The following is a 23,160-nucleotide window of genomic DNA, read 5'->3' as shown; positions in this document are numbered from 1 at the left end:
TGACGTCTACTTGGGTTGTTTCCACATTTTACCTGTTTTGTCTATGGCTACTATAACCGTCCCTTGACATTTATGTTGTAAATATAAATCATTTCTTTGGAGTATGTATCTTATAGTGGACCTGCTTTGTCCAAAAGGTGCTTAACTTTATTAGAAAATTGCTAAAAAGATGCCTGATGTGGCTGTACTCTGTGCATGAGTGCTCTAATTGACCCACCCTTTGGCTGATAATTAGTATAATCAATGTTTTCGATTTTAGTTATTGTAATGAATTTGCCTTGGTATCATAATGTGGTTTGAATTTTCACTTCTCTAATGAATAATAATGTTAAGCACCTTCTCATATGTGTTTTAGCCATTCATTTACCTCCATTTGTGAAGCACCTCTTTAAATTATATGCTTTAAATTTTAATGACTTGTTTGCCTTCCTATTAATTAATGGACCTTGCTTTTCAGATATACGCACTGGGAATATTTTCTCCATCTGTGGCTTACCTTTTCACTTTTATAATGGTATCTTTTGTAATAGATTGTTATTTTGTTTTGATAAGTTTAGTTGTTGAATGTTTTTTCCTTTATGACTAATGCTTTTTGTGTCCTGTCTAAGAAATCTTTGCTTTCCTCAAGTTTAGGACGATATTATCCTATTTTTTCCTTTAGAATCTTTATAATTTTAACTTTCAAATTTAGGTTCATGCTACATCTCAAATAAAAATTTTTTATATTGAGGTAGGAGTTGAGGTTCATTTTGCTTTTCATACAGATATCCAATTCTTCTAGCACCATAAAGGCGTTTTAGTGTTACTGAAGTGCTTTGATTTCTCTGTTTAACCAATTAATTATGGTTGGCGCTTTTCTGCTTTCTTTATAATTTGTTCAACATGTACACAGCCACCACTAGGGTATTTGGAACGTGAGGCAAATATGTTCCGCAGGGTCTCTGTCTAGAAAAATAATTTCATTGTAACTATTTTTAAAAACTCACTAGCTCACATGAAGGGTAATTTTTTACAGAGGGACATTTAGAATAAAGACTAGAAATGTGCTTATCGTTGTATTAGTTTGCTAAGTCTGCCATAACAAAGTACCACAAAATGAGTGGCTTAAGCAACAGAAATTCATTGTGCCGTAGTTCGGGAGCTTAGAAGGCTGAGATTAAGCAATCACGGAGTTAGTTCCTTCTGTTGGCTGTGAAGAAGCTTCTGTTCCTTGCTTCTCTCCTAGCTTCTGGCAGTTTGCTGGAAACCTTGGGTTGTGGAAACATTACCGTGATATCTGCCTTCATGTCCACATGGCATTCTCCTTGTGTGCATATCTGTGTGTCCAAATTTCCCCTTTAATATGGACACCAGTCAAATTAGACTAGAGACCCACTCTACTTCAGTACGACCTCATCTTAACTAATTATATCTGCCATGACTCTGTTTCCAAATGACGCCACATTCTGAAGTACTAGGGGCTTAGAACTTTAACGTGAATTTTGGGGGAGTTGGAATGCTGTGATTTCTCACATATATTTGGTCTTTGTCCACAGCTCCTGGCTCATAGCTACTGTCAAATTGATAAACAGAACCCTCATTAAATTGGAGTTGGGCGGCCAAAAGGGGAGCTCTCATGCCCTCTGATGATTGCAGAGCCCAACAGGAAAAAGTGAGACTTCCTCTTCTTGACAGGCAAGAAGCTCACCAATGACAGACTGTCACAACTGAGCTAATGAAACACTACTACACCTCGAGCTCTTTGTTTACAATAGCCCTCCAACTTCCTCTTCCCCTCTATAAAAGTTTCTCCTCTCTTCCTAGTGGGGGACTAGCACGTGGCTGGCCATGGTTATAGACCTCGAATTGCAATGCTTTGTAGATCCTGAATAAGCCCATTATTTTTTGGGGCGGGGGAGATTGACCCTGGGCTTATATGTGTTGCCAATCTTCCTCTTTTTCTTTTTTCTCCCCAAAACCCCAGTGCATAGTTGTAGTTGTACATCCTAGTTGTAACTCCTTCTAGTTATTCTATGTGAGCTGCTACCACATTAGGCAACTGACAGACGTGTGGTGTGTTTCCGTGACTAAGACATGAACCCTGGGCCACCAAAGCAGTGAGAGCCCTGAACTTTAAGCCCTAGACTATCAAGGCTGGCTTAGAATAAACCCATTTTTGTTGGAAAAGTAATTGGATTTGTTTAAGGACAACACTTCCAACACCCTTGGAATTTCCTGAGTGATAAGAGCAATGGGAACATCATTTTTGTAATATTTGATCTCTTCCTCAGTTCCTGAAATTGCTTCAGAGCCAGAAAAGTGAAATGTGTGTCTTGTTATTCAGACAAGCCCCTTTCTACCACCACTGGGTGTATGTTAATAAGGAGAATTTGGAAAGCACTTAAGGATGGAGGCTGGTTGTCAGGGAAACCAAACATGAATAGAGGGTTGGAAATTTCAGTCCTGCTCCCTGATTTTCTGAGAAGGAGAGATGCTGGAGGTTGAATCAATCACCAATAGTCAATGATTTAATCCATCATACCTATGTAAAGCATCCATTAAAACACAAAAGGAGAAGGTGTGGATAACTTCCTGGTTGGGGAACTGGAATGCTTCCACACGCGAGGACAAAGCTCTTTTGTTTGGGATCTCATCCTGTGTATATCTTTATTTGTACCATTTCTAATAAACTGATAATCTAGAAAGTAAACTTCTTTCCTGAGTTTTCTGACCTGCTCTTGCAAAATAACTAATCCAATGAGAGGGTATTGGGAACCTTTGATTTACAGCCACTCAATCAGAAGTATAGGTAACGAATGACCTGGACTTGTGATTGGCCTCTGAAGTGTGTGTGAGAGGAGACAGTCTTTAGGACTGAGTCTTAAACCTGTTGAATCTGATGTGATCTCCATATATATAGTGTTAGGATTGTGTTGAACGGTAGGACACCCAGCTGGTGTCTAAGAATCACTTGATAGTGTGGGGAAACCCCCTTTGACAATTGTGATTTATGATAAGAACTATACATTTGGTTTTTCACCCCATTCCTGACACTAAGCTCCTAAAAATTCCTAAAACCCTTGGAATTTCTTGTGATAAGAGTGATAAAGTTGTCTTTTGGAAAGCCTTTAGAAAACCTAAGGATGAAATCTAGCTGCCAAGGGAACTAACCTTTAGATTAGGCCATTGGAACTTTCAGTCCCACCTCCAACAACCTACAGGAAGAAGAGAGGGGCCGGAAGCTGAATCAATTGCCAAAGGCTGATGATTTAATCAATCATGACTATGCAATGAAGCCTCCATAAAACCCGAAAAGGACAGGGTTCAGAGAGTTTCTGGGTTGGGGAAGACTTGGAGGTTCTGGGAGCATGAAGTGCCTAGAGAGAGCATGGAAGCTCCAGGCCCTTCCCCCATCCCTTGCCCAACGCATTTCTTCCATCTGGATGTTCCTGAATTGCATCCATTTATAATACACTGGTAATCTAGTAAGTAAATGTTTCTCTGAATTCTGTGAACCTCTCTAGTAAATTAATCAAACCCAAAGAGGGGTCATAGGAACCTCTGATTTATAGCCAGTCAGTAGAAGTACAAGTAACAACCTGGACTTGTGATTGGCATGCTGAGTTGGAGGAGGTCACTGGATCCTCCAATTTGTAGGCACTTGGCCAAAAGCATAGATACTGGGCTTGCAAATGCTGTCTGAAGTGCATGTGAAGGAGGAGGGGTGCAGTCTTGTAGGACTGAGCTCTCAACCTGTGGAATCTGACAATATCTCCAGGTAGTTAGTATCAGAATTGTGTTGAATTCTCATACCCCCTGGTGTTGGAGAATTGCTTGGTATGGTCTGGGAATTCCTACCCCAACATATGCATTGGAATTGGGTCCAGGACCCGAAAAATACCACCAAACATATATTGGCATTAGATTCAGATCTTTAGGGGGACACAATTCAACCCACAACAATTTTCCAGTCAATGAGCATACATTTTCTTGTCTTTTTGCAGTGTCTAGGACCTTCACTACAATATTGACATCAGCAAGTTTCTCCCTGAAGTTTGAGGAAGGCAGAGCATAGACCTAGATATTTCCCCTGTAACCGGATTTTATTTCTTTATTTAAATGTAGTAATGAGCTCTGGATTGTGGAGAGAATTGCAGTGATAGAACCTTACATAAGTGAATAACAGGAAATGAGACAGGAAAAAGCCATTCCAAATTACGCTTTCACAGGTCTGAAGAAGGAGGTTTAATCTTCAACATCATGGCTTGAAGTTCTGCTTCTTGAGGTGATACACAGAGTAACAGAAGATCTTTACTGTAACTTAGAGGACAGAGACCGGACAATATAGTTAGCCAGAGAAGTGAGTTATAGTTTTTTAACATCATGTCCCTGCACAATTAAAGAGAGAGAAGTGTAAAAATATTTTGGATTGTTTTGAAAGCCCAGGTAAGTTTGGACTTGCAATGGCACCGATCTGATCATTGTGTTATTGTGCTTTAGGTTATAGTTTCTAGCTGCTGCTCAGTGGTACAGGGATAGGAGAAGACAATGACTTTACGGAAGGTAGCTGGGATGGATAAATTGTAGTTGAGATTATTTACATGAGTATGATTAAAATGATGGACTATGAGGACTAGGGTTTTTTAAAAGAACTTTCAAAGAAAGATGGTTGAAGGATTGGAAAAAATATAGAGAGGTTATAGGAATTGATGATGTAGACAAGGAATGAATGAAAGAACTAAAAAGATAAGATGCTGTAGTTAAAGTGGAAACCTCCGAATTCAGAGATTGAGTAACTCTGGGTGGTGACAAGGTCTGGCAATGTCCATACATGATTGACTGAGGTACTGTGGAGACAAAGGTCAACAGAAGTGAGGATATAAGGAGTATAAGGCTATGGATGTGGATGAGATTTCTACACAGATAAACTGAAGTGCCCCAGGATTCTTATGGCAATACCCTCAAACAAACTTTTCTTTCATCAAAAACTTCCTTTGCAAGCATCTTTCTCTACCTCTGCCCTTGCAACCCTACGAAACATTACTCACAGATTGGTGCAGTAGAAGTTTATGGTAAGCAACCTCACTGGGCTCTTCATACCGTCCAGAAATATTTGCACATTCTAATAGAAACAGGTTCAGAGCAGGGCTATGAGCCAGGTGTCTAAGTCCTGAATGCGTCCTGCAAAGTACCAGCTTTTGAAAGACACAAACCATGAGGCACTTGTAGGAGAGTCAATTAAGGAAAGTCTGATCATTCTAGTATACATTCATTTCAGCAAGCCATGCCCATCCAACTTGAAAAATAACGTGGTCGGCCTAACAAGTAACTTCTGCCAGAGGCTGTGTATCATGTCTTCTTGAAGCCACCATGGTATTTGCTACTGTGGAAAACTCAAAAAATGAGGAAACTCAGCTCCTGTCCTTAGACGTCACTATCTGTTTAGGGGACAAAAGTCCTTCCAGGGGAAAAAAAGAGGAACCTGACACTTTCTTCTACATTCATTATACTGAGTGCTTCATGTACTCCAATTAAAAGAAGCAGATGAAAAAAATAAAATGGACCTGAGATAAACCCAAAATTACAAAGTTAGCCTGATCACCAAAATAATAAAAAGTTGAATATTTCCTGTAAACCTGGACACCCAAACAAAAACGGAAGTATCCCTAATTTTCTTATGCTCATATCTTAAAATAAATCATGACCTTTGTTGACATGGTGATCTCAATCCTCTATAAACAGATTAATGTAAACCTGATAACCTAGGAAACTTTTTGTGTTGTTTCCCTGTAAATGTATGTTGGGTTTTGGATTTTATGGGGATAACTTCTGAAATCTGACTGCTTTACACTCCTTCCAAATACATCTTTACTTTCTGTTTTGAAATACGTCCTCCTCAAATCTCCCTTTGACAATCCATACATCAGGAAATGATGAGAAAAAGTAAATAAGAGAATACCTGCTGGGCCCTATATAGGGATTGAGAGAGAAGAAGCTCAGCATAGGCTTTAACTGTGCAGGTTGAGTGAGGAGGGCCATCCAGTCTCACAAAGTTTCAGAAATATCTATGGCAAGACCTCTATCTGGAAGTCCTTCTGCGTCTCCAGATAACCACCTACTCAGAAGCGGGAGAGCCTCAGAACCATCGCTACCTTGCTACATCTGAAATCACCAATAGATTATCAACGTGCTCATCAAACTCACACATCTTGCACACGCGCATGCACGCTGATATGTAATCTCACACTATCAGGTTTGGAGCTCAGCCTCTGCCTTTGCAAAATGTGTGTTATCAAGTGTCCTTGCACTCTCAGAGCCATGCTACCACACTAAATATGTGTATTTAATGCAAATTATTATTCATGCTTGCACATATACACAAGATTATACACACTCGCATTCACATGCAAATCCAGCTCCTTACATGCATATTTATTAACATAGCTTTCAGATACACACGTTAACATACATGGTCTATCAACATACATTCACATTGCAAAAAATATCCATTCAATTATAAATTTACACCCTCTGACTAATAAAAATAACATGCATACAGATAAACTCAAACTCATGTAACCTCAGCAGCACACATTTTTGAGAAATCCCTGCCTTTGCATTTGTGTATACAGGGGAAAGAGGAAAGGTAGGGGTTAATGCTTCCAGCTCTAGTCTCCAATCTCAGAGGAAGCTGGTGTGTGTATGAGACAGTGAGGTTTAGGAGGAGGGAGAGAATTAATGCTTGGGGGAAGGGAAGGGATAGACCTTAGGAGGTGTTTAAATAGGGCCTAATCCGTGGTGTCTGCTAAAGGCTGAATCCCAGGAGCCAGGCAGAGCTGCTTATGGTCATGTGCAGGCTCGGTCAGAGATACAGCAGAGACCCTGGTGAGTGGTTCCCTTTGTACCAGACATCTCTGCCCTTTCCAGAGAGGGGTAGGACTCACAGAGGTTCTAAGAAGCTGGAAGCCAAGGCAACACACTGTGAGGAATGGCTGGACTCACTGGGGGCTCCAGGTCCAGAGATCCACGATTGCTGAGCTTCCTTCTGACATGGGGAGAAGACTCACTACTTGCATTGTGCCCTCCAGGGAAACTGTAGAAAGAAGGAAGACTGCCTCCATACACAATCCCTCCATAAAGGAAGTTGAATTTCCCCACCCTGCCCCAGCAATATTGCTCTATGCCTTATGTTGTAGTTGCTCCAAAGTTAGAAAACAGTCTAAATTTCCCCAAAACCACTCCTTAGCAAGATCTCAACCCATCTGATTCTTATCCCTTCGGGCTTGAGCAACAGTGTTGAGTTGAGAGACATAACTATTTCCATATTAGTGGAATAATTGAGCCACAACAAAGTTAGTGAGTACCATTGCTAGATTCAAGCCCATACACACAGATGAAAGCTGAGCTCCATCAGTGTGAGAACATAGTTCTTGTTGCCATATTTCCTGAACCAAAAGCTGCACTGAGTTCTCACAAGTTAGTTGTATTTTGGGAAACAGAAAAATTGAATCTGAAGTTTAATATGTGATCACCCTAGCTATCATGCTTGAAAAAGATGTCTTCATTTCACCTTTCAGTATGCACTATGCACACAAGAGTTCTAGCCGGTGGGGGTTAGGGGACATATTTGATAGGAGGGAAAAGATGAAAGAATATTAGGCAAGAAGGGAAATTAATATTGCTCTTCCTTTTCTTACTCTTTAGGGAATGCACATTTCCATCCCTCAAACAAGCAGCAAGCTGGCAATCTGTGCTTCCCCTCAGAAATACTATTGAAACCTCACACACTGGACAGAAATGAGTGAGGATTGGTTAACTCCCTGTCCACTCTCATGACTTGCAGTCTTAACTCTGTACATGTTGAGGTCATAAAGCTGTGAATGAAAAAAGAGACAAGGGAATTGCAGGTAGTGAAAGCACCAGATTCCAGGGGACAACAGCAGAAAGCGCAGAGAAGAAAGAGGCACCGATCAGTGGCCCTCATCCCCGACTTCAGACTGGCATCCCAGGGCAGCTCTACTTCTCCCCTGTCCACCCAAGAAAGAAAATCTGAGAGCAGAAAATCAGAGCCAGCAGAATGGAACGAGGAAGCTGAGAAGTGTCTCTTAGGAGGGAGCTCTGCTCTGTGAAAGACCATTGGAGAGTCTGGAATATAGACAAAGCAGAGAAGAGAAACTGGCATTTGACTGAGGCTGCAGAATATTGGAGTAGTTGAAATCTGGTTGAGAAGAGTCACCACTCCAAAAAGAGCATGCAGAAGAGGTGAGCTCTCCATTAAGGCTCATAGGCAGAAACTAATAAAGATGTCATCCTAGAGAAAACAGCCTATACTCAGAGATTAAAGACCAACCTGGAGCTTATTCTAGAGCCAGTCCAGTGAAGTGACAGGGGTTCTGGGTTCAAGTGCAGTTCTCTTTGTAATTTGGTATAAAATTTTGCAAGTCCCCTTTGTATCTGCTTTTGCCATGATAGGGCAACAATCTCTGTTTTACTCAACCAAGTCAGGCTTCCCAGTCAATCATCTGGCACAGGCAGTGTTATGTACCACCAGGAGTACTGTGTGAGGAGTTGTCCACTTGGCGCTCATTTATTATGTGATCTTGGGAAAATCATATAGCTACTCTGAGCACTATTTTTCTCACTGCAAAATAAGGATGCAGAGGCTTTGTCAGAGTTAGAAACTATAAAATTTAAAAGCTTATAGTGTTATTCTATAAAAACAGCAAAGCCTTACACAATTAATCAAAGAGATTATTATGCACTTTGAGAAATTGTGTCTTTAGCCAGCATCTGCACCAGTACCCATGGAGGAATGAGAATGATCTAAGGATGCTTTTACACATGTCGCTGAAGCTCCATGACTATATCCTCACAAGTGGAGGGTGACATACAGGGGGCAAAAGGGAAGGAGAGAAGAAGATTCTGACTCAAAGAGAATATATAACTGTTTGGGAAGACTAGGCCAGGCAGAAGGGGGTAAACAGAGCCCTAGACCTGGATAAAATGTGTGTCTTTGAATTTTCATCATAGCCTAGATAGGAGTATTTGTTTTCAGGAAATGTATAGCTATCATCTAGGTAGAATGGTAAAGTTTACAATTAGCAGTAGGACTTAAAATGTTTGAGCCTCATTTCTCTCCTAATATTACAAATCTAAGGAAAATCAGAAAGACATTATATATATTTGGGTTCTTGGAGAAATCCTTTTAGGAACCATTGGGTCTGAGGGGATGAAACATCTGTTAGTCCTCGGAAGTGATTTGTTAAGGGGGATTTGAAAAGATCTTCTTCCTAACTAGGTGTCTCTGTTATGGAGGAGGTAAAAACTAATGATTTCAAACAAAGGCTCAGGTCAATTGAAACTGGATAGTGAAAAGATGTGGGGTAAGAACCAGGTGAGTTTTTGGGCCATTGGCTCTGAGAAAGGTAGTGGTCACCCGAGACATGAGGCAGTAGGATCAACCCATGTAATACAAGCATGGGCTGAGGATGACATTCCAAAGTCAGCAGAGCAATCTCTCATATGAGGACAGGACATATCTCTCTTGTGGGCATGGTGTCAAAGTAGTATTTAGAAAATTCTATCAGAACATTTTAAGATATGGTTAATCAGTTAACAAGTCCATTGCCACTGAATATCAGCAATTATTTCTTTCATTTATTTGTTAGTTGTTCCAGCAAAGTTTTATTGGAATATAGCCACACGTGCAGATTTATATATTGACTGTAGGTGCTTCCATGCTACGATGGCTAAGCTGACCAGTTACATCAGAGACTGTATGGCCCACAAAGCCTAAAATATTTATGATCTGACCTCTACAGAAACAAGTTTGCTGAATCCTAATCGAGGAGGAGTCATGCGTTAAAGATAACCAGTTTAATCACAGGTGCACAGTCAGTCAGTCAGTAATCTCCCAGCCCAAATCCTCACGGTGACTGTTCTAGAGTCAAAGGTCACTCAAAATCACTACGTACACTGCTTGAGCCTTTAGGTCAAAGTGTTTTCCAAACTGGTTTCCTACCCTGAGAAGTTCCCCAAGTGGCTTAAACAGAAGGAGGAAAAAGACCGTTGGGAAAGGTTAAACAGATCACTTCTTAGATCTAAAGAATAGAAAGACAAGAATCACTATTACATTGTATGTCAAGGTGATTTTCCCTTAGCAGATCCTACTTAGAAGAAAAATATTGGATTCTTACAAGAAAATTACACTTGGAGCTACTATATTCTGATCCCCTTTTGAATGACATAAATGCGAGTAAAGAATAAAGAGTAGCATCACTTTATGTTGCAAAATTTCATTTATTAAAACAGTTGAAATTATTGAAGTCTACCATTAAGCTCAAATGCTCTAACATTCAATTGCTTCTTCCAAAAGATTATACATAATAACAATGATTTATTTGATTGTTATCACCTGCAGAAAGTAGATTGTCTTGCAAATGGAGAACAAATTAATGAGCCTGTGATGTTGGCTTCAGGGAAGAACTCTTCTCATCCTGTTTTCTTCATTCTGCTTGGGATCCCAGGACTCGAGAATTCCCAATTTTGGATTGCTTTTCCATTAGGCATCATGTATGTTGTGGCTATAGTTGGCAATATCACTATCCTTCATATAATCCGAACTGACCACACGCTGCATGAGCCCATGTACCTGTTTCTGGCCATACTGGCTATCACTGACCTGGTCCTCTCCTCTTCCACCCAACCTAAAATGCTGGCTATACTCTGGTTTCATGCTCATGAGATTGAATACCATGCCTGCCTCATCCAGGTCTTCTTCATTCATGCCTTTTCTTCTGTGGAGTCTGGGGTGCTCATGGCTATGGCCTTGGATCGTTATGTGGCTATCTGTTTCCCGCTCCACCACCCTAGTATCCTCACCCCATCTGTGGTGGGTAAACTGGGGGCAGTAGTGATGGCGAGAGGGCTGCTGTGGGTGAGCCCCTTCTGCTTCATGGTCTCCAGGATGCCTTTCTGTCTCAACCAGGTCATTCCCCAGTCATACTGTGAGCACATGGCTGTGCTGAAGCTGGTGTGTGCTGACACTACCATAAATCGTGCATATGGGCTCTTTGTGGCCTTCTCTGTGGTTGGCTTTGATACGATTGTCATCAGTATATCCTATGTGATGATTTTGAGAACTGTGCTGGGGTTGCCCTCTGCTGAAGCCCGGCTCAAGGCTTTTGGCACATGTGCTTCCCATATCTGTGTCATCTTGGCTTTTTATATCCCAGCCCTCTTTACTTTCCTCACCCACCGCTTTGGACATAATGTGCCCCGAGTGGTACACATCATGTTCGCTAATCTCTATTTACTGGTCCCTCCCATGCTCAACCCCATCATCTACGGAGTTAGAACCAAACAGGTCAGGGACAGGGTTATTCAAGGATGTTGTGGGAAAGACCCCTGAGCCAAGAGGCACGACATCATGACCACCCTAATCACCCCACTGATATGGGGACCTAAATGCAGAAAGTTTTCCAGGCCATCATGTATCATCACAAAGTCACGTCTGAACAACTGGCTCAGTAGTCAGCCACCATCCAGAAGCAAAAGAAAGAATTTTCAGGATGCCCAGAACAAGAACTCTCCGAGACATGGGATTGATAATAAATGCTGAACTGACCTAGGATTATCATCACACGCAAACAATAAAAATTATGTTCACCTATCAAATTAGTGAAGACTTGAAAAAAGTGTAACCTTTCATAGACTCCTAAAGTGAAAATTATTTTTACACCATTGGTAGAAGTATAAGTTGGTATACCTTGTTCAGAAGGAGTTTAGAAATTTCCATCAAAACAGTTAAAAAGTACATACATTTTGCCCAACTTGGAATCTCTTTATAGAATTAGAATTTTTGAAAACAACAAAAAGCATTCATAGATTCATTATTCATTTCAAAAAAACAGAAAAACATTCAAATATTGAACTACAAGAAATCAGATGAAGCAACGAGCAATTGCATATCATGTATCATTGAACTACTGTATTTGCTAAGAGTATCTATGGATTTGAAAAATGTTCAAGATATAATATTAAATAAAAAAGAAAAAACAATTGTACACAAGGCTGACACCGATTCTAAAAACGACTGCATATGTATAGAAAAATATTTGGGAAATATATTGCTAATAATAGGTACTGAGAATAGGGAGATTTGTGGTATTTTAGTTTTATTTTTCGTACATTTATGTATTTTTAAAAATTATTCTCAATTAAGGAAGTTTAATTTTGGTATGAGAAAAAAGTAATTGAAACAACAAGAAAAGTGTACAGTAAAGGAATTTTCAGTGCCAAAACCTAGGGGAGTGCAGTTGGCAGTCTGAAAGGATGAGGGACTCTGGAATAAAGTAAATTCCAGAAAAGTTTGAGAATCTAGGTGTAAAATTTCAGCCAGAATCACAGCTTTTCAAAACTAACAATGAGGATTATGTTTGCGAGTGTGGGTCTCTCTTTAAAAACTTTGCTGATTCCCTGATGACAATGGATTTCAGAATGAAGAAGTTTTGGAAAAGAATGAGGAAGAAAATTTTCTTCTGAAGATAGATTATGCACAGTTAAAGGCAGTGAGAAAGTCACTAGAAATTTTAATCATATTTCTTAATATTCAATTTCCTTCTAAAGTAAAAAATTGTTAATTTCATAAAAGTACGTTTCCTTTATTTTTTCTTATTTTTCAACTTTATCGAGGTCTTCTTAGCACAGAGAATGTTGCACATATTTAGTGCATAATTTTGATGAGTTTGGACAGATGCATACACCCGTGATACCATCACCACAAACAAGGCAACAAACATATCCATCACAATCACTGCATTTGTATTTTTATCCTCATTCACCAGCTTCCTTGCAAAGTCAACCAATAGTGAAGAAGGTTCTACAACTCAAGCACTGAGTTAATAAAACTGACATTGGATGAAGGTGCTTTAAGAGAAATCAAGAACATGGTTGCTTCCCCAAGAAAGAACTAGCCATTGGATTCTAAAAGTGCCCCCAAAATGATATTCTGAAGGAGCATTTTCATAATTCCAAAATTTTAGAATTATAAGGGACCAGGATCTCTGTATCAGCAAATCAGTTAAGGATTGTACATCTCTCTCTCTCTTTTTTTTTTTTTCATTTTTTCCTTGAGGAAGATTAGCCCAGAGCTCCCATCCATGCCAATCTTCCTCTATTTTGTATGTGGGATGCCTGCACAGCATGGATGGTGAGTGATGCAGGTCCACGCCAAGAATCCAAACCTGCGAACCTGGGCCGCCAAAGCAGAGCACATGGAGATTTAACCACTTGGCAACAGGGCTGGCCCCTCTTTTTTTCTTTTTAAAATTAGCTTCATTGCTGTATAACTTGTGACCATAAAGTGCAAATATTTTAATATCTAGCTTGATGAGTTCTGACATATGTAAATGCCTGTGTAGCTACCACCCAATTAAGATATAGAACATTTCCATCACTTTATAAAGACTTCTCCTGCCTCTTTGTTGTCAATCACTACCTTTCCACCCCAACCAGGCAAACCCTGACCTGATTTCTTTCACTATAGATTAATTTCTCTCACAGTAGAGCTTTATATAGGTAAAAGAATAAATGATGCATTCTTTTGAGTCTGGTGTCTTTCACTCAGTATAAGGTTTTGCAGATTCATCCACACTGTTGCAGCTGTGAGTAATTCATTTCCTATTATTGCTGAGTAGTATAGTATGCTTCTTCAACATGCGTCAATTGGTCCTTTGTCAGCTTTCTCCTCTGCTTCAGCCTTTCTAGCCTTCTTTTACTTCCAGACACATCAAGCTCTTTTCTGTCTTAGGGCTTTGCTCTTATCATCCCACTTCCCCTCATTGTCATTTTCTAGGATATTCTGTCTCCCTCTTATCCTTCAAATCTCAACTAATACCACATTATCAACGAGATGCTTCTTAACCTACGTACCTCAACCATATTCTGCCTCCTAAAATTTTCTTTTAGCAAAAAGATTTAATCTCCTCCATATCTCAAGACAACCTGTAACTATTTAAATTACTTATTTATCATCTGATCCTCTTACTTGAATATAAATTCCATAAACTATAGCATAAGTGTTCACTATTCTATCCCCAAACCTAGTTCGCTATGAAAAAAAATTTGTACCTGTGCCCCATACCACTGTCCCAACAATTCCTCTACTGACCACAAGATCGCATTTGGAGGATCATTTCTGCCTCCTTCCTCCAAAATTGGATTCCAGACTCCTCAGTTAGAAGGGCTCCTTTCATTATTGCCCCAGAAATTAAGAAGGATGTTGTTCGACGAATAAGGTAAATTTGTTATATAAGTAAAATTTTTCCCTCACTCACTTCTTTTTACTAAGAAACATAAAGTATTCAGAACATTTAAAATTTCTATTCAAGAAATATCTATTGAGCAATCACCTTGCACGAAACATTCTGTTAGATGATGGAATAGAGAGGAAAACAAGAGAAATTGGCAATGAGAGAATCTAATTAGTACAAGATGAATGAAATAAGCACACTGATTATCTACAATCCCAGCACCAATATAAAAACTAATACTTAGGCTATGCAGCTCTATCATGGTTACAGGCATCCTAAAGGATTCTGAATCAATGAAAATAGATGATTGCCTTCATTATAACCTAAAAAACCAGTAGATCCGGAACATCAACTTTGTAACTAAACTCAAGCATGTCTATGGTCATTTACAAAAGCTATCAAGTGAGCATTTGGAGTGAGGGACTCAATTTCCCATTTGTAATATGGACAGAGTCATTATAGTGGCTCTCTCCTCTCAAGTAATGCACACCTCTAATGTGACATAGTGACTAAGAGAGGCCAGAAAGAACTTAACAAAGTAGTCCCTTGCCAGTCAGCTTCTCCTGGTTTTTAAATGTTACTCAGAGTCAAATCATGCTCTTAGGGCTCAGTTCTAGAGTAATTCAAAAGGTGAATGCTTTGTCAGTACTGTCCACTCGGCACAGAGCCAAACACAGTGTCATTAGTATGAAGGCATTTTCCACTCACATTCAACAAGCATTTCTTCATCAATTACTATGTGCCAGTACTGTGTTTGATGTTGGCTTATAGAGGTAAAAATTTCATACTGCATCCCCGAAACCCCTCCTCTGTACTCTCACATCACCTGAAACAATCTGCTGTCATCACAGTTGCTCCTTTATACCCTAAGGATCTGATTGTGTGTTTTAATGTTGATTCTCAGGCTGCTAATCCTGGAGTCACTGACTACCCTATCCTATCTTCTGAGCCTCGAACTCCCAGGGCTAGAGGAGGTAGAAGAGAAAGTCTCAAGGAGGTACAATTCCTGACATTGCAGAACACAGCCTTCACCTCATCTCCATCCCAAATAAACCTGGAGTCAGTCTTTAGGTTCCGATTCTCAATGTGTCTGTCTTAAGTAGGGACCATCATGGAAAAGATTTATGATTTTCTAGTTTCTGGAAGCCCTCAAGATACCAACACTGAGATTTTGTACAGGCCTTTGCACCACTGCAGGTGCATATGTACAAGTAGCTGTAATTGTCCAGTGACATTCTGTAGAGGAAGAAACAGAAAAAGAATAATCTAAATTATATCCTTGAGTTTATTTCTGAGCCAGAACGTACAACAAAGCCAGAAAGTGGGGCTGCGGGACAAATAAATTTAAAAAACACAGAGCTCCTTGTAGGAATTGACCCTTCCCAAATTACTTAAGTGAGATCCAATATTGTATTACTGATGTGTACTTTAGGATTCACTCTATAGTACGGCTATTTTGGAAGTATGAAGAGAATTGAGATTTTAAGGGGAAAAAATCAACTAATTATAGTGCTTTTTGCATATCATTCAGAAAATAACAACTGGCTTAGTAACAAAATTTCTTACATTAAATCTCGACTTTTAGAATTGTATAAAGTTTCAATGAATATTTTGTTCAGGTCTTGGACTACTTTCAAATATAAATAGCTGTTTACATATATTATCTAACTTTATCTTGAAAACAGCATCATGATTTAGTTGGTATTAATAAGGAATTCCTGACAGGAAAACTAATGAAGCAAATATAAAACTTATAAGTTGATAGTTTGGACTGTTGGAGACATATCTATTCACTGTGGGGACAATCACCACATTCTACAAAACCATTCATTCATAAGTGGCTTTATCACTACACTGAGATAACAGTGATTAGATTTGGAGACGCTTCTGAATTAGGACCTTGACAATAGCCTTTCGAATTTGCTTAGTCTTCACACTGTAGATGATAGGGTTGAGTACAGGAGGGATGAGCAGGAAGACGTTGGCCATGATGGTGTGGACAAATGGAGGTGCTGAATGGCCGTAGCGATGGACAAGAGACAAGCTGATGAGAGGGATGTAGAAGATGGCAACAGCACTGACGTGAGATATGCAAGTGTTGAAGGCCTTCTGCTGCCCCTCTGAAGAAACAATGCTGAGCACAGAGCGGATGATCAGGACATAGGAGAGCAAGATGCAAGGACAGTCAAACCCTGTCGTGGAGAAGAGTGCAATCAGACCAAGGATGCTGTTGATTCTGTTGTCTGTGCATGAGAGTTGAATGAGGTCAACGTGGTAGCAGTAAGAATGTGAAAGAACCATAGAACTGCAGAAGGATAGCCTCTTGACAAAGAGCACAACTGGTAACATCACAGCAACATCCCTTATCAACATGCTCACCCCAATCTGGGCGATCCTGGCACTGGTGAGGATGGTGGTGTATCTCAGTGGGTCACAAATAGCCACAAAACGATCAAAGGCCATGGCCAGGAGAACCCCAGACTCCATGAAAGTAAATCCATGGAGAAAGAACATTTGGGCAATGCAGGCATTTAAGGTGATCTCTCGAGCTTCAAACCAGAAGACCCCAAGGGTAGTGGAAAGTGTGCACAGGGACAAGCTCAGATCTGTGGCTGAAAGCATAGAAAGAAAATAATACATGGGCTCATGGAGGCTCTGCTCACGGAGAATCACAAACAGGATCATGCTGTTCCCAGAGAGTGCGATAATATACAGAAGACAAAAAGGGATGGAGATCCAGACCAAGGCTTCTTTCAGGCCTGGGATACCCGTCAAGAGGAAGGTCAGAGGCTGGGCATTGGTGTTATTGAGGACCAACATAATGAGGGACTGAGAAGAAAGGGATATGTGAATAATTAAATATGACAGACACTGAATACATAGCTTATCACTGAGAATATCTTTCTGGCACCCTGAGATACACTGTATTACTATTGCTGAATCTCCAAGAACTTTAGTATTTTCTGAATTTTCTAGAGCTGCAAGCTTCTTTTCTCCACCTCTCAACATTTCTCATTTCTTGAGAAGAGAGAATTCCCTGATTAATTCCACGTTAAATTTTTCCTAGATCTGTAATATCTTTGGTGACGACAAACATCACAATTAAATCATCTTTGACTATAGAGTCCCCAATATAATACCTAAACAATATGATGAGAAATCTGGATTTTACTAATTTTGGAAATAAATTTTTGATCCCAGAATAAAGCTCTGAAAAATCAAGTCACATTCTAAATATGGATATTATTAGGTTTTCCCGGGATATATCCAGGATACCAAAGACATCCTCAAGACACACAAGTGTACTGTTTATATATGTGATGACAAGGTGGTCTAAAGAACCACCCTACAAGAAATAAGTATTACTCTCATTTGTTGAGAGTTGCCTGTCTTATTGACATTTATAGCATTATGTAATTGTTTCCATACACCAATGCTAGGAGGTACATAGGTTTCTATGTGTTTTGCATTTGAGGAAACTAAGACTCAAAATTAAATAATCACACAAGATTGTCTTTATAAAGGACTGTCTAATTGTTGAGGGAAACCATATATTATATAACAAAGATGGAGAAAAGAAATAAAGAGAGAAATTGAAGAGAGTGAAGAGGGAGGGAGGGAGGGAAGGAGGGAGTGAGGAAGGAAGGAAGGAAGGAAAGAAGGTAGGAAGGAAGGAAGAAAAGAAAGACAGCAGGAAGGGAGAAAGGAGGGAAAAAAGGAAGGACAGAAGGAAGGATGAAAGGAAGCAAGGAAGGAAGGAAGGGAGGGAGGGAGGGAGAAGGCAGGCAGAAAGACAAATCTTGCCATTATTGTAACACAGAGCAGTAAGCATTACATTTTGATAAATTGTCACAGAGGCTACTGCTAAAACACAAGGAACCGTAACAGCCAACATTTCTTTAACACATACCATGTGCCAGATGCAATGATCTTCATACTCATAATCTCATCCATTAATCATGACTATCCAATCAAGAATAAAAAATTGTTATTCCTAATATATTCATGTGGAAACATGTTTAAAGTGATTAAGCAATTTGCCCCAAATTATGCAGTGAGGCAGCAGAAGAGCTAGAGTTGAAACCTGCGAATATGACCCCAATATCTTCATTCGATAAGGCTGAGGAATGCATAGAACAAATCTCCAAACAAGTCTGATGAACATCCCTGACAAAAGTTTCTCAGATGTGTGCTTACAGAGACACATTATGGTCAATGTGGCATCTTTGGAGTGGAGTACTAAGTTTCAGATGTGAATTCCATATAAATTCTGCAGATATGAAGTTCTTTAGGCTTCTCGGGAAAGGAATCTATCTCATCATTAATAGTCTCTGTGTACAAAGGATCCAGAAAATCAGATGTCAAGGATACACCTACTATGGAAAATAGCACCAAAATAGAACTGCCAAATTCAATTGACTCCTTTAGTAACATCTTATTTATCCACCACTTACGTATTATGCTGATGATACTTTCTTCCTGGAAATCTTCTCTCCCCATGTATTGGATGGCATTAGGCTCTAATATTTTTCTCCCACCACTGAGCAATTTTTTTCTCTGACTTTTTTTTGCACCGAGAACCTTAGCTATGGTATCCTTCACGAATCCGCTCTTTGCCCATTCTCATGTCTAAAAGATTATTGTACCAATTTTTGCAGCTTCATCTTTCACTTATTTAAACAGAAATTTTAAATAAATATCTGAAAGCCAACTCTAGTTTCCTGGTTCCCAAAGATAGAACTTCCTGCTGGACATTGCCATTTGGATTTCTAATCAGTATATCAAATTTAGCATGTTCAAAATCAAATTGATCATTTTTCTCTATAATTGTTCTTACTCCTAAATATTCTGTATAAATCTTATAATTTTCACAAAAAAAATTAACCAGTTATCTAAATCAGAACTCTGAGAGTTACACTGTAGTCTTTTATCTTTCAAATAACTACCACTCCCAATTACCAAGTGTTTTCTCTTCAGCCTCTACTATATCTCTTTTTACTTCCACCACCTCTTTATTTAAACAACAAAATAATCTCTTTCAGATATTCATAGTGCATAATCTGGACTATTAAATTAACCTAAAAATAGTAATCATTTATTATAGATAGATAATAACAAAGGTCCAAAGCAATAGCCCCATCCATTTATTAAGCATCTTCTCTATGTCATAAAAATATAAATGAGAAAAAGAATCTTTTGAAGTGAATAAATTGAGAAATGCATGTACCAAAACCTGTGGGGCAAGACATTGGAGTGCAATGTACAGCCTGAAGAATATGCATTTATTAGAAAACAAGGAGCTAGAATATTATTGTTTATGTTTCTAATATAAGATACTATGAAAATATTTGAATAAATGTCAAAAAAAGCAATTAACACAGACAAAAAGCAGAAATGAATGAGTTAACAATACACCCAAACCTAATTATTTAAAAAGAAAATATGTAAACTTTTTTCAAAAGTGGCCAAGAAAATCATAGACAAAGCATGATTAATTGCATGAGAAGTAAGAAAGAAAACAAAAATATAGCTAGATAAATAAAACTTTAAATAGATTGCAATAGTATGTACAACACTATATTTGGCAACAGATATAAAATGAATAATTTTTTAGGATAGCGCCAGTCACCAAACTAGCCCAACAAATCAAATCCAGCAGAGAAGAAATGTCAGTGACAGGAAAAACTCCACCAAGAATCAAAAAAAGTGAAAAAAACTGAAGTATTTTTACATTTTATGAATTTTAATAGAGCAGAAGAGAGGGAATTTTGCCCCCCAGGGACAATTGGCAATGCCTGGAGGCAGTTGTGGTGTCACAATTGGGGAGCGAGTACTATTGGCATCTAGTAGGTGGATGCCAGAAGGCATAAGTCCAAAAATGCAAAAGACAAAAAAGAATTATCCAGCCCAAAATGTCAGGAGAGCTGATGTTGAGCAGTCCTATTCTAGAGCATATAAAAAGACAGAAGGTACACCTAAAACTTCCACAGTGATGCATGTCAGTTAAATCTCAGTAAGACTGGGAAAAGATTTCAGAGAGTACATATGTCTCTCAAACAAATGAGAATGAGTTTTGTAACCAGAGGAAAAAAGAAGATGAAAAGTTATTCATCTAATAATTTATGATGAGATAAACAAACATTATAAATAACTTTTAGCAAGCCAGATGCAACTGTGCTCTTAAAGAATATTGTATTTTGACACAGTAGACCGTGTCTTATAAATGAAAAAGTCATTCAGCATAAGAAATCTATCAATGGTATGAATACAGTAACAGATTAAAGGAGTCAAAGCATGATTTTTTCAAGCAATGAGGAAAAAATCAGAAAATTGAATGGCAATTCATGACAAAATTTTTAAAATTTAGGAAGAAAATAAATTCCCAAATGAAAGGTATCTTTCAGAAACCTGGAGCAAACATATTCACTGGTGACCTATTAAAAGCATTTCTATTGAAATTGTTGATGAAATAAGGACATCTGCTAACACAACTACTATTCAACATTTCATAGAACAGAGTCTTAGAAAATGAAAAAAGACAAGGAAATAAAAGCAGATACTGTTACCTTTGGAAAGAAATAACACTGTCTTCATTTAGGATTTAGTTGGTTTTTTAACTGAAAAATCCAAAAGAACAGACTGGAAACTCTATTAATACAATCTACCAAAGTGACCAAATAAAAGACCAAGATCACAAATTTATGGCTTTTCCTGTTCACAGAAAATAACCACTGAAGAAATTTTATAAAAATAAGGACTTATTTACAATAGACACAAAACTATACAATATATTAATATAATAAAAGTTTGCATTTGGCAAGTTAGGGATGGTCTGTGAAAATTTACTGAAGAACATGGAGAAAGTCCTTTAATCCTTTCCTGAAGATAGGAATGAATATTCAATAGTGAAAAGATGTGAATTCTCCCGTTAACACTCCTAAATTCAAAGCCTTATCAATCAATAACACACATTAGTTTTTAATGGATAGTGACAGATGGATCCTAAAATGTATTAGGTACTATAAATGTGCAAATCTGTTTACTATAATATTGAAAATGACAAAGTGATTAGTCAAAGTGATATGTCAAAATGTAATATAAAGCTATTGTAATTAACAAAATGTAATAGATAATGTTTAAAAATATATATCCTGAGAAGATAATACTATTTTTAAAAAATGTATACATGATGTTAAAGAATATGATGGCAACGGAATCTTATATCACTAGAAAAAGAACTGATATGTGGTAAATGATGTTTGGTCAGTTGACTGATGATTTGTAAAAATATAAAAAGGACCCTATTTTACACATCTCTGTATTTGCATTAAGAATTTCAAGGCAAAAAAAGCTATAGTAATATTAGAATAAATAAGTGAAACACATTTGTGACTTTTTTAGGGAGTGCTTTCTTAAATAAGATGAAATTAAAGCCATTAAGTAAAATATTGATACAGAACACTGCCTGCATCAAATTTAAATACAACTGATTGCAAAAGACATGTGTAAACTACAAAGGGCAGCACTGTATATATACATTAGAAGGCCAAGACCAAAGAATGCTTCTGCAACGACCCTAAACTAGATTATGTGCCTGCTGCTTCTTTGGTGATGGTCTGTAGTGTGATAGACGGTGAGGGAGTTGGGAAAGGGGCAATAACACTAAATAGATTTCTGTGTCCCGGGGTTTGGGTCATGAAGGAAATGGTGGACATTGGAATGTAATTCTCTGGCCCAGGAAAATAATAAAGATGAAAGTAGAAGTCCCTGCTCCAACATTGGCAGGAGGCAGGACGTTGATAAATCTTTCCTAAGATTCTTCATCTGTAAACCTTGGACTTTAAAAATATACCTGGTCTGTCTCTTTCCAGCTGGTTCTGTAATGGTCAAGTGCCAAGATGTGTTGAAGCACTTCTTTCTAAAGACAAATGATCTCTATTGAGAGCTATTAGAAAGCTCAGACTACCAAGGATCCTATAAAAAGGTTGATCTGATGCCAAGTGAAGAAACTCAAAGATCTGAATTTCTAGCAAATAGGGATACAGAAATCTGTCAAATTTAAAAGCTGACTGAAGCAACAGTAAAATATACAATCAATGTCAAATTTGAGCCACACAGAATCACAACAATTTGCTCCATTTCCTTGACGTGACTGATTTTAATATTTTCTCCTGGAAAGAAATGTTTCTTTACAAACTTCTCGACGATTTCTCACAATTCCCACCACCTTCAGCTTCAGCCTGTCACTCTGAACCCCTCTTCCTAATATCTCTACTCTTTCCCTTCTGATTTGCTGTCCTTTGCCTCTAAGTACCTGCCTCCCCACCCCTTGTCCTTCCCAGGCTCTATCCCTTGGCATCCAGGTTAGCTCTCAACAGTCCCTGTTCTTGGTCTGCTCTTTCTGGTCCTAGCCTCTTACCTGGCTCCCTACAGAGGGAGAGCTGCTCTTTCCACTCTCTGCCCAGCCAAGTGTATATGTAGGTGGCTCCCGGACCTTGCCTTCTATAAGGAGCCCAGCATGTAACCCAGCCCTGCTGCCAGAGACCCTTAGGGCTTGGAGATAATATAATCACATGAGCAGTGTGATCCTAGGTGGGAGGACTAGAAATTCCCAGGAGACTTACCACACTAGAATAAATCAGGTCTAAATGATATGTTTACCATCTCCCTTTTAATTATTTTATTATCTTTATAATATTTTTCAATAAATATAAACATTCTCTTTTTTTTCTTGATTAATTTTATATTCTATTCACTGCTAAATAGGGTGCAGGCAAGAAATGTCCTTATACTTCCCTTCTCTTCTTTTTCTACCCTCAACAATAGTCACCTAGAGCATAATATTACCCTGAATAAGATAAATAAATGT

The 23,160-nt window shown here is 38.6% G+C and overlaps 2 protein-coding genes across 2 annotated transcripts; one reads left to right on the top strand and one right to left on the bottom strand.

Annotated features, from left to right (window-relative positions):
- The first annotated feature begins 10,444 nt into the window (after positions 1–10,444).
- Positions 10,445–11,389, top strand: OR52R1H (olfactory receptor family 52 subfamily R member 1H). The gene has a single exon (NM_001391313.1). The coding sequence runs from the start codon at positions 10,445–10,447 to the stop codon at positions 11,387–11,389; it is 945 nt and encodes a 314-aa protein (NP_001378242.1).
- Positions 11,390–16,160: 4,771 nt separating this feature from the next.
- OR51F2D (olfactory receptor family 51 subfamily F member 2D) lies at positions 16,161–17,111 on the bottom strand. Its single transcript, XM_014741644.3, has one exon. The coding sequence runs from the start codon at positions 17,109–17,111 to the stop codon at positions 16,161–16,163; it is 951 nt and encodes a 316-aa protein (XP_014597130.2).
- Positions 17,112–23,160: the final 6,049 nt, after the last annotated feature.

This window comes from Equus caballus, chromosome 7 (assembly GCF_041296265.1).
Source record: "Equus caballus isolate H_3958 breed thoroughbred chromosome 7, TB-T2T, whole genome shotgun sequence".
Lineage (NCBI taxonomy): Eukaryota > Metazoa > Chordata > Mammalia > Perissodactyla > Equidae > Equus > Equus caballus.
This window is presented reverse-complemented; position numbering and strand designations above follow the sequence as displayed.